Consider the following 12,622-nt stretch of genomic DNA (forward strand, 5'->3'; position numbering starts at 1 on the left):
GAAGAATTCATATACAATGATGCCAGAACACAAAGGTTTTAATTTCTTCATGCACTAATTAACGTTTAACAACTAATTGCGTACAATATATTTTCTTTTTTGTCCCCAAACAGTCCCAAATTTCCAATCTTTGTGGTCCAGGTGCAATGTTTTCTGTCCCCCAGACAACGGGACACAGTTTGTAGAGGCAGGCTTCGTTTGGAGTTTTCCCATCAGCACAGCAGCTTTGACACTGTTTAGCTTCCGTCCATTAGATTCTCTGTTTGGTGACTAACTGTTCCCATCAGCCTTAGCTGCATGCTCTGATTGTTTGTGTCAAATGAATACTCGTTATACATAGTAGTTCACCTGGTGGTAAATATTATATCTTGTTTGTTAGAATCCTTAAAATACCCTGAAGTTGTCATATTTTCCTCCTTTATTCTGGGACAGTTCTTTTCAACAACACAGTGAAAGTACTGTGATGTGCATTTATATATGTAAATGTGTGAGTGGAAACTTTAGTTTAATAGGTCAGTGTGTGTTGCGTTTTTAAAATGTGCTATTTACCACTCTGCTTACTTGTGGTAGGTGAGTGGTTTATTCTGTTGGCTGTGTGTGTGTGTGTGTGTGTGCGTGTGTGTGTGTGTGTGTGTGTAATTGGCCATGCTGTCAGCATAGCCATCATGCAGCCCTCATTATTCTGTCGACACACCTTGTACGGTAATTCAGCCTGTGTGAGTGTGTGTTTTTGTGGCCTGGTGCCAAACATAAGGCGCCACTTTATGAGTTTGATGATCTCACCCTGACCCACCTCCACACGCTGTTTATTCAGTGCTTAGTGTGTTTGAGTGGAAAGTGTATTTTGGCATATTTTCAGCAAAGTTGTATAAAAGGGTGTTTGTTTATAAGAGAGAACTGATGTGTGTGTGTGTGAGTGTGTGTGTACTCGCTCCTGCTGCTTTACAGAAACAATGTGTATGTTTTCTCAGTGATGTTGAATAGTGCTATAAAACTCAGGTTTGTTCACTGTACAGCTTCTGTCCCAGCACTCTTAATCTTTTTTTAAGCTGTACACAGTGTATTGAGGGATAAAGTTGAAACAAAGAGATGGCAAAATATAAATATAAAAATAAGTAAGGTAAGTGGGCATAAAAAAGCGTTTTACAACATGTGGGTGAGTTGGTGTCTGTTCCTAAAAACATCTCCCCAGTGGATCAGTAAAGGATTGCTGTGTTACCTTTGCCCAATATCCATCAACTTTAAATGATTCCAACAAGATTTTAGAAAAACAATACAAAAGATGTGCAGGTAGCCCATTATAACCACTGCAGCATGCTGAGAGCATACCTCCCAAAATGGCAGCCCCATCCCCTAACAGTTAACTAGGGGTGTGAAACTGAGTCAAAGAGTTGAGCATCTTCCCTCAAGAACAATCTCTGGGTACACTGGCTACAGACACGCTTTACTTTGTTGATGCTTTAGTGCATTAGTGAAGCTGACACCCCATTTGTCATTTGAAGTAAATGGAGCGTTAGTGCTATTTAAACATGAGAAGCTGCTGCTGAAAGTTTTCCACACTGACAGTTTAGTGAAGTCTGAAGCCAGTTTTACTGAGTCTCATGTTCCCTCTGCTCTGTAGAGCAGCTGCAGCAGGTTCAGACTAAACATCTTTAAAAAAAAAAAAAAAAAAAAAAAAAAAGGAGCAGACTCAGCTTTATTTTAGACAGTATTGGTCCATTAAAAATATGCCTGGATTGGTATCCATACTAATCCTTGAGAGCTGCACTAGCCATGTTTGGATAGAGCTAAGCTTGCAGTTTTCCTACCATTCCATTCTTTATGCCAAGCTAAACACATCCACCACTTATCTCTGTACTGGACATGATGCTGATTACATCTGAATCACATGTCAGGACACAGCAAAGAACAATGACTATCTTCCAGTGTTTAATAATATTTTATTAAAAAATAAAGCAGCAGCTGCTTAAACCTCAACTTGTAATTTATTATCCAATGGATGTAGAACAATCACTAACAAACACTGATAGTGAGTAAAAAAAGATTTATTGTAAGAATTATTCACATCCAGAGAATAAATAAAGGAAAATGCAGACAGACATCACACATTCAGTCTCTACACAAACGCTGCCGTGACGAGCAGGTGGTTTGTAGATTGACCCAAGGACCAAAGGAAAGACAAATACTGCCAAATGTTTATTGAGAAGCTGCTTAAATATAAAGATTAAATAAAATAAATGAAAACATCCTGTGCGCTGAAGTGACTAGAACCCTTTCACAATAAGACCTAAACAGTTGTTTTTATGGTCGTTTTTCTTCACCCCCCCGCTCTCCACAAAGGCTCTGCCTTTGACAAAGATACAGAGGAGTGTTGAGCCAAACATCCTCGTTCGCTTTCAGTCACTTCTTTCAGTCTCAGTCCACAGACCGCAGCCTGTAGACACCTCAACATTGTCCGTGTCAGGAAATAAAGGCCTCGACTAAGTCACTTTGAAGGACGAGTCACAACTGTCGACTAAATGTGAAATCGACAGTTAAGATGCCATCAGAAGCAGAGAGGAGAGGGAAATGCAGCTGAGCTTAAACTAGAAATGTTTGTGTTCCTGCAGCAGAGCTCCCACAGATTTCTCTTAAAGCATAATGCTGATAGTTTTCAGGTGGATCATCCTGATTCCTCCAAGCTCATTTCAGGTTGCACTTCAAGTTTGTCCACATCATAGTCACAGACAGAGGTCATATTCTGCCAGAGAATCACCTTCTGTAGATGTGATGGAGAGCAGCTGCTGCTCTGTGGGAGCTGTGTGAGGAGTCAGAGAAAACTTGATGACCTGTGATGTGAATCAGTCTTAGAGAAAACACTGCAGACAACAGGAAGTCAGACACACTTGTATTTGTTGAAACCCACAAACTCAGCGTGTCCTTAGACCCCGAGCAAGATCCCAGAGAACAGAGAGTCCTGCAGGATGCTGATGGCCGAGCCGGTGGCGTTGTCAACAAAGACCGACACGTACTCTCCAGCCTGCAGATACACATAAACAGAAGGCCCTGAAATCGTGGTTTTTTTAAGAAATTCTCTGTTAAAAGCATTTTTTAAAACTTTACTGACTCTGTCTTTTCTCTAGTTCAAATCCCAGATTTGCCTCAGAGGAGTCAGGGCCTTCTATTCTTAACTCGTGAGCTGATATTTATTGAATAGTGTCAGTGCTAAAGACAAACAGCATTGCAAAACCACAGTAATGTTAACACACATCATAAGAAATGTCCAACCCTCGTTTAGCAACAGCTAATAGTAGTGATGATACCAGATGTGCAGACACTCTGTCAGTGAAAGGATCAGGGAGTGTTTAAAAAGCGAGTGGCTCTCTTCTGCCATATGAATGTAGATGTTTTACCTGTAGATACAAAGTTCCTGTCAGTAAGATGCTGAATGTTCCTCCTGCAGCCGCCACACCCATCACTGACTCTACTGAGCTGCCACACAGGGAGACAACAACACACATTATTGCACAGCTGTATGTGTGCAGACAGGTGCGTAAGCAAATGTGAAATGAGTGTTAATTAGGGGTTTAGTTTGGGGGCAAGGGGGGGTCTCACTGTCACAGTAAGTCCCATTTATGGGAAACCCTGGGTATTGTCATGTTGAAAGACATAAACCAACAAAGAGTGTGAATAAATATTATTGTCTAAAATCCTACTGTAAGCTGCAGCATTAAGACTTTAGGAAGCCCAGTGTCTCCTGGTTCGTGGACACTTTGACCCAATCTTTTTTTTTATTTAATAAATGCTCTGTCTGGGGAGTTTTTATTCAGCGTGCAAGCGCTCCCCATTTCCAGACCCACATCAGCTGTCAGTGAGATCTTCAGTCTAATCCAGTCCCTTTAATCCCTCCAACACTCCACACCTTAAATGACACGTGGGCAGGTTAGTGCTGCACACCTGGAACTGCTTGAACGTGGCCAGCATGAGAGTTCTCTGCACTGTTATCAGTCGCCGTAGTGTTATGTGATTAATCTGATCACTGTAAGGTTTAATTCAATTAATGTGGGGGGGTTATCTGACATTCTCTGTCTGTCTAAGACCAGTCAGTCAATACACCTGTCAAAATCATTATACTATTCACCTATTCTATGAAATATGGATGTGACTTTACCGGTTTTGCTGACCTCGACATGTTTTTGTTTTGAAGTGCCTGGAGCTGAAAGCTGTGTGACATTTCATCCCTTTATGTATCTGGACTGTAACAGGATCATTTCCCTTTGTTTGCGGGCTTTACATTTACATTCTATACTAGGTGTGTTCAGAGACACTACAAAGTGTAGGTCATCTGTGTTTCATCTCAAAGCTCTTTTTTGGGGACAATTTATAAGTGATTAGCAATAACTTGTCATTGTTATTCCTGCATTTAGGGGGCAGCTGTGGATCAGTTGGTAAGGCAGGGTTAGTGCTTCGATTCCTGGTCCCTCCTGGCTACATGTTGAAGCGTCCTTTGGCAAGACACTAAACCCCAAGTTACTCCCAGTGGGTTTGGTGAGCACCTTGCATGGCAGCGGATACCGTGTGTGTGTGTGTGTGTGTGTGTGTGTGTGTGTGTGTGTGTGTGTGTGTGTGTGTGTGTGTGTGTGTGTGTGTGTGTGTGTGTGTGTGTGTGTGTGTGTGTGACAGTGTTAATGATATGTTTGCTTGCTTATATGTTTGAATTCAGAAATACACAGTAATCTCTGCACTGTCCTTTAGTGTAGATATGATATAAAGCTCATAACAAAGTCTCCCTCAATGTGTGAACCCAATGCCACATTTTAGTTTTAGTGTTAGGAGGTAGATTTCACTTGAAAGAAGAGGTAAGAGCATTTCTTGTTTATATTGCAATAATGTACACAGTAATTACAGTATAATCTTGACTATGACTAAATCATACAGCACGTCGGGGAGAAACAGGAGAAGCCTGGTACAGGTTGAGTACTCACAGGTTGCTCTGACAGAGCGACTCGATGCAGATCGCTGCTCTCACGTTGTCTCTAAGCCGAATCTGAACTCTTTCACCAGACTCTGAGACACACACATAATATTGAATTAATGTCATGCACAAAGATTTAATAGACAGGAGCACGTGGATGTTACACACCAGTGCTCAGATCACATGATTAAAAAGCTGTGGATTAGAAGTTAAATTCTCATTTTTACACAGAAAATGAAACCGTTCAGCGTGTAGAGCGTTACAGCTTTGTTGACATGCAGACATTGTGGTCATTAGCTACTGACAAAGTTGCAACATGCAGGCATTGATATGTTGCCAGTCGTTGTGGAGGTTTTTTCAAGATTTAGCTAAATGAACTTTGATTGTGTTCTCATATAAAGACAAACTGAGTAAATTTAAACCTTTTTAAGTTGGTGAAGATTCTCAGTCATCCAGTTTGGTATCTGAGAATTGAATCTTGTCAACTAATCAATTATGAAGACTAATGTCAAAAAAATGTTAATGGGATTAAACGGAAGTTTTTCCTTGTGCTGGTTATATCAAAAATTACAATCTTAATCAGTAGACGGTAAACATTAGTAGAGCATCAGGTGGAAATCCCAGCCCACAGAGCAGGTGTGTGTTTGAACACTGCTCCACCCAACGGGGTGGGATTAATGCAGAGGACAGATCTTTATTGTAACATGTTTGTATGTACTCAACGATGATGAGGTGTGGGTAATGTCCACCATGAGCATATGTCCGGCAGGCGTGTGTCACCTGTTTCTACTAATGGAAACGGATGGATTGTAGTGGTGTTACCCCTGTACAGGACGACATTCACACACACACACACACACACACACACACACACACACCATGGAGTAAACAGCAGCAGGATTCCCAGAAAAAGTGTGCTGGCATGAAGCTTTTTTAACCTGATGTGACACTATTCTGTGTACAGGGGTCAGTGTGGCAGGTGCGCTGGTTGGTTTGTTGACTGTGAGCAGCTCTCACCTATCAGGAGGCTGGCTGTGAGCTGGTAGAACCCGGAGATGGGTGCTGTGTATCGACCGGTACTGGTATTAAAGGTCTGACCCCTCTGAAGGCTCCGCTCAGAGTCTGAAGGCTATAGGGTTCAAAGGTCAAACACAGGAGCGGTTAATAACTGTATAAACACTGTTCTATCAGTGACCAAACAAATGGAGGCAGCAGCAGCATGTTTGACTGATGGCTGCTAAGTTTGGCTGCGTTACATTTCAACACTCACCTTGCTGAATGGCTGCAGCTCCAGCAGGCTGCGGCGTGGGATGGCGATAGGCTGCAGGAGGCGGCTGAGGAAGGACGTGGACACACGAGGAGGATGATCACATAACAAACAAACTCCATCCGCCGTGTCTGAGAGGAGGAGGTCAAACAGGGACAGTGAGGACATTTCTACACTATGTGGATATTTCTACACTGTGAGGACATTTCTACAGTGCGAAGACATTATTAAAACTATAAGGACATTCTGACAGTGTGAGGACACTAAATGTGTAGCGTCCAGTCAGAAATTTGAAGCCTTTATGGTGGTCTGACAATAGTTTATTTTCCTTATTCGTTTCATCAAATCAACGTAAGAGCTATGCAAAGTAAACACGTACAGCAGATTTACGTTAAGTTAACATAAAGACAAATTAGCAACTTAATCACAAAACTTCAAATGTCCTTACAAAATTATATAAATCATAAAACCAACCTCGTTACCAATTTCAACTGGAGCTAAAGACAAAAAGACACTATCCGTAACCGTCTCCTTAATGTCTTCAGTCTCGTTTTATTTCTCCGTCTGTTAACTTTAATTAGTTATAAAAGGTAGGAAGTTATAAAAATGAAAGCCACAAAACAAATCACAAAGGTTTGAACTAGGCACATTTGCAGGAGAAAAACATTGTAAGGACGTTGCAAAATGCATCACCATAATATCTGTTGACTGAGTCATGTTAACTGAACTTCTTTCTTCTTGGTTAAAAAACGTTTCACAATTTGTAAAAGCAGCTTCTTCCTCTGTGGAGAGAAGGATTCTCCATGTGAACATTAATGGCTTCACATACTCCTCTCTCATACTATGTGTCTTCTCTGTCCAAAATGTGGACATGTGATCCTCAAATGCTTTGTCCTTTGTAGTCCATGTGTAGGTACACTTATGATTCTGGTCCTGAGGTGTTGCTTCTCCTGTGCTGGGCCATCCTGTTGTGTAAAGGCTGTTTGGTTTCTCCAATGTAGAGCTCTGAGCACTGACATATGTTGGTGATTAAGGTTAGGGTGGTGCGTGAGGAGTAGGAAATGTTCCCAGCACTAGAAGTACAAACATCTGTGTTCGTCAGCTACAAACACCTCAAAGTCAGGGCTAACTAGCTACGAATCCTCGGTAACTTGTTGCAAACACTAAGCACAAATGACTCAGTGTCTGTCTGCTCTGATGCAGACCAAATAAATGTACCAACAATGGACACGATGTAAAGTCGTAGGCAGATTAATTTAGTGTCCTTAAGAAACAACTTTAACTCCATTATAACTACAGTGATAACTCTACCGTACAAACTCAATCTGTCAGCGTCGGATCATTCGCACAATGTGGCTGCTGCTATGACACGTCTGCAGACCAGCATGAAATAATGCAGAATACACAGACTGATGAGGTTATGCTGTGTTCACACATACCAATACACAACAGTAATCATGAAGCTGTAGCTGTGTGTGGTACCTTACTACAGAACCAACATGTTCCATTTATCTAGACCTTTGTATTAATTCTGTTTGAGGCTGCTGCTCGCGGTCTGGAAACGTATGTCTTATGGTCTGCTGCTAGTGCAAAATAGTGCAGCATGATTCACACTCATTCCACTTCAGTAAACACACTGAAGCAGGTCCAGCTACACATGTTGAAGAAGCCTGATGGAGGAAAACAAGCAGCGTGCATGAAGGAACACACACACACACGCACGAACGTGCAGAAAGTAACAAAGACACACCATCAGTCAGCAGGAATGTCAGGAATCCTGCAGCTGAGCCAAGTCACATCCACACTCCACAAAATTACCCCTATTAAGGTCTCAGACAGCCTGCCTCCACACACACACACACACACACACACACACACACGTCAGACTTTATATAACCTGCATGCAGAAAACACACATGGAGACTGAAGAGCTTAAGCAGCACGTACTGAAAGCTGCTGTGCTGTCAGCCTGTTGGGACGTAATGGTTCCATCGTCAGTGAAAACAAACAAGAAGTTGGTTTGTAATAAAGTGTCCACTTTCATCAGTTTATTTGTTGGACAGGAACCAAGCAGCAAACCCCGTAACTGGTTCAGCTTTGACATCATCTGAAACAGAATCTCTCAGCCGTCAACCGTGACTTAGCACACAGACTCAGTAAAGCACACGAGTGTGATGAGTGGTTTCTCACCTCTTAGTTTTTGCTGCAGCTCCTGAATGAGAACCTGTTGTTGGGGCAGTAGGGGTGCAGGGGGCCCTGGTGGCCCCTGGGGTCCTGGTGGGCCTGGAGGCCCTGGAAGACCATGCTGTGAAGACCCAAACATTTATAGATTTATAGAAATGTACAGCCGTACGTGTGCTCAAATAAAATACGTTTATTTCTTTGTTTTTCTTTCTTGTTAACGAATCGTGCCCAGACTCCACTGACCCTGAAGGTCTAATGCTCAGAGCACATGGTGATCATAAACAAACACTGTAGTTTTTTTTTAATCACTTTTACTGTCGTGTTTAACACCCAGCAGGCAGCACAGACTCACCAGTTTTAGTCCTTCAACACATTAATGCTTTACGTCTCACTGACTCCTGAGAGGTTCTGCTGCTCAGTGTAAATCATTTCATTTGTACCAACATGATGCTTTAGGTTTTCTTGTGGAACAGTCTCATCACTTTCCTCCCAGTAAATTAAATGCATCATGTCAAATAAAGGGAGGGAGGGAAAGTTTAAAGGGAGTTGTAGGGAAAGTTTAGCTTCATCCTCAAAGTTCAGTGTTTCCATCTCTGGCATTTTCTGCCTGATTCAGTGACTTTTCAAACCAAAAATTGATCAAATTGAATTGAATTGAATTGAATTGAATTAATCTAAAGTGATTATGTGTAGTTGCCAATGAAGGTTTCTGTAGCTGGATGTGGAATTGAGGTTTTTCACCTGTGTTCTTGATAACTGTAGAGTTTGTTTGTTAGTCTTATTTTATCAGGTGGAGATGTGTCTGACCTTGGAGGTTCTTCTGGACCCTTTAGTTTTCCGGTTGTCCCCCTTGTTGGAGTTTCTTCTGAAAATCAGCCAGGAGCTGAGAGGGGACATTCTGGACGGATCGGTGGACGTTGGCTCCTGGAGAAGGGAAACACACAATGCAGTAGGTGAATGTTACATTTTAATTTGCTCATTCAGATGTCCATATGTCTTCTGTTGTAAACTTAGATTTTAATAACCTGAAAGAAACCACGTGAATCCTCTTTATGTTTTTAAAATATCATTAAACAACTTAAGGACAGATCTATTCACATCAACTCCCACAGTTGTGTGTTGGGCACATAGACAGAGGAGCCTGCACAGACACTATAGGAAGTTGAGATAAAAGTAAGAAGTTTTCATTTTGCTCTGAAACTGACTTTGCTGTTGTATTAGTTTTGCAAAATGTTTCACTGCTGGAATCATGAGACTTGGCTTGTTTTCTCTAATGACGATGATGCCATTCAGCTATTCACTGGCTCAAATCTGCATCAGTCGTGTGAATCATGTGAATTGTAGCCTGTTACATGGCAATTATCTTCTGTAGATATTTAATATTTCAACATCAGTGTTTGGTGGTAACTTAAAGCTATGTTAGATCATATGGAGCCCGTGTTTCCTGGGTCCTAAATCTGATTTTTGATGAGTCTTTAACCTCAACATAATCAAGTTTTAAAGCTGTGTAACCTCTGTAATTTTGGCTTTAATTCTGTTTGAAATGTTTTAGAGAAATGTTGAGGAGTCAAACTTGTACCGCTTGTGCTTCTCTGATTCCATGTTGTAGTTCTGTTGTAGTTTCTCATTCTCTATCACAATGACAAAACCAAACCAACTTGGAACCATAAAACTGAAGACAGAATTTGTTCATAGTCTTTCTAGTGGTTGATGTGTGGGGAGTTTAATGAGACCTGGACAATAAACTGCTCCTGTTGAGGCCTGTTGAACCCAACAATTTCAAAGTAGCTGCAAGAAAACTTAGATTAGAAACACATAGCCTTTGCTAAAAAACATTGTTCTGTATTAACATAAGGAGCATCACTGAGAATACTCTGCACTGGCTTCCCTGAACAGCTCCTGGGCACATGATGAAAGCTGGTACACACATTCTGCATGAATACTCATCTTAGTTTTTTCTTCATATCCTGTAGTTTTGAACCAGTACTAATGTGCAAAGGGGTCTTTAGTTATATGCATATGAAATCTGCAGAAACCTTTGCTGCTGATTTTCCCATGTTCATTAACATCAAGATTTTCTGTCCTGTCGCTCGTCTGCCTCCCAAAACGTGACCTGACATGAGTTTGCAGAGCAGACAGAACTGAGACGGTGTCAATGTTCAGGGACTGAGACACAGAGTCTGCAGCAGGATTTTATAAATGCTTTTGTTATTTCTGAATCCTCTGCTGATTATTTTATCCATAAAGTGTTGAAAAGCAGTGATAAATTCTCTGTGTAATCTCTCAAATGTCGGGTTTAGTCTTGAACCCAAAATTCACTTTACTAGGATTAAAAAAAGACAATAGGGGAAACGGGAATGAGATAATTCTTGTCAGATTTACCTGGAAAAACCTTGAGTTAACTGGTTAATTATTTAAGTTCCTATTTCTGTGGATGGACTGATCAGTTCTAGTCTGAGTGACAGGAATCATTGTTTGCCGTCCTCTCCTGATCTATGCTGTCTGATCTCACAGGACGTGGAAAAGCTCAGGTTTGAGAGGACTTGTTAATGGATTCTTACCAGGATCTCGGTGCTCATGTCCTCGTCCAGGATCTCCTGACTCTCTTCGCTCTCTGTCTCCTCCATGCTCGCTGCCTCCACCACCATCATCATCATCATCCCCAGGAGCAGAGGGAGAAGCAGCCCTCCTGCCCCACCTGGAGAGCTCCTGACTGGGCCAGACCTGCCCTGCATGCTGGGTGTGCGTAGAGGAGGTTTAACCAGAATGAAGATTCCCAGGTCCGTGTGTGTTTTTCGACCTAAGATGTTCCCATGATGCTCATCTGTAAACCTGATCTTCTAACGTCAGTCGTACGTACATCCTGGAATTTGTGCTTTGTCTCACTCTGTATGGTCTTTAAGTCTCTCGTTGATGTTCCCGTGATGGACTTTAACAGTCTGATTTATCTAACTGAAGCTTTCACTGGACGCCTGCTGTCCTTGTCCTGTCTGTAGTATGCAGCTCACAGCATCTTCCTCCTTCTTTCCCTGTTCATTTAATTTTCTGATGCCAGAGTTGGCTTCAGCTTTGTGCTCAGCATAAAGACAAAGTGAGTCTGTGTGAGGAAGGTTTGTCTCTGTGGGTGGTGCAGTTCCTCCTCCTCTTTTTCCAGCTCGTCCTCTCCTGTCTTTCAGCACAGACTCATTCCTGCTGCAGACTGTTTGCTTCTCTGATCCTCCTTAGTGTGGAGGTCTCCTCTCTGCTCCGTCTGCTCTTTATTTCCCTCTCCGTTCCCTGACTCCTCCTCCTCTTCCTCCTTAGTTCCTCCTCCCCATTACTGTTTTTCTCTTTCTTTTCGTCTCTCTATCTGTGTCTGAATCTGAAGCTGTCACTCCATCTGTCTGCAGTCTCTTCTCTAATGTCTCTGCAGCGTCCATGTGTCTCTGTATGAGTTTTATCTCTTTCTCCCATCGTTTGTCTCTCTCCACTCTACGTTTTTCTCCTTCTTTCCATCCCCTCCTCCTTTCCATGCATATAGTTTCCACTCTGTCTTCAGCTCTGCAGGGTCCTAATGCTGCTGCTCTGCGTGCAGTTTAGGCCATAAATATTTGGACAGGTCTACATTAAAGTAATTTAAATTATAATACAAACAGTAAAGATCTAAGTCTGAGCTCAGAAATAATTGGACAGATGAACATTAAGAATAAATTCAAAAGTAGTAGTAGTAGTACAGGTTTATATCTGTGCTACCTGGGGTACCATTGGAATAAGATTAGTGAACTAACAGCAGCAGTAAAAGTGTAGTAACAATATTTATAGTAGTGTAGTATTATTCATTGTGCTAGTAGTATGTGGTATATGTACTTTATAGTACTTTAGTAGTGGTAGTACTAGTTTTATTGGCAGTTGTGTTAGTAGGGTTGTAATTGGTGCAGCAGTAGTATGAGTACTGATGTTTACAGTAAAAATACACAGACTGATACACATTTGTTGTTGTTTTTTTTTCTGTGAGGACACTTGGTTCTAAAACCAGGTTTGAACCCTTAGACAGACGTTTGAGGACCGGACAACATGTACACACAGTGATGGTATTGAAGTTAAATGTGTCCCCACTACACAGACAGAATAATCCCCCCCACCCCGCTCTGATAAGCTGGGTGTGGTCTTCAGACTGGCAGGATGATGAAAGCTACTCTGGATATTGGCATCTGTGATGAAACGGCCGTTTCCTCTGA

General features: G+C 41.8%; 1 protein-coding gene across 2 annotated transcripts; it reads right to left on the reverse strand.

Moving 5' to 3' along the window:
- Window positions 1-1,949: 1,949 nt before the first annotated feature.
- Window positions 1,950-11,892, reverse strand: si:ch1073-184j22.1 (erythroferrone). Of its 2 annotated transcripts, XM_067529034.1 has the most exons (9): window positions 10,967-11,892; window positions 9,213-9,329; window positions 8,412-8,526; window positions 6,225-6,352; window positions 5,972-6,083; window positions 4,965-5,046; window positions 3,393-3,471; window positions 2,886-3,019; window positions 1,950-2,797 (listed from the first exon to the last, which is right to left on the reverse strand). In XM_067529034.1, exons 1-8 carry the CDS (start codon window positions 11,138-11,140, stop codon window positions 2,921-2,923), a joined length of 906 nt encoding a protein of 301 aa, XP_067385135.1. In that variant the 5' UTR covers window positions 11,141-11,892; the 3' UTR covers window positions 1,950-2,797; window positions 2,886-2,920. The 2 variants fall into 2 exon arrangements, with proteins under 2 accessions (XP_067385135.1, XP_067385134.1); XM_067529033.1 differs by having other exon boundaries at window positions 1,950-3,019.
- Between the last annotated feature and the right edge of the window lie 730 nt (window positions 11,893-12,622).

This window comes from Channa argus, chromosome 14 (genome assembly GCF_033026475.1).
Source record: "Channa argus isolate prfri chromosome 14, Channa argus male v1.0, whole genome shotgun sequence".
In the NCBI taxonomy this organism is placed as follows: domain Eukaryota; kingdom Metazoa; phylum Chordata; class Actinopteri; order Anabantiformes; family Channidae; genus Channa; species Channa argus.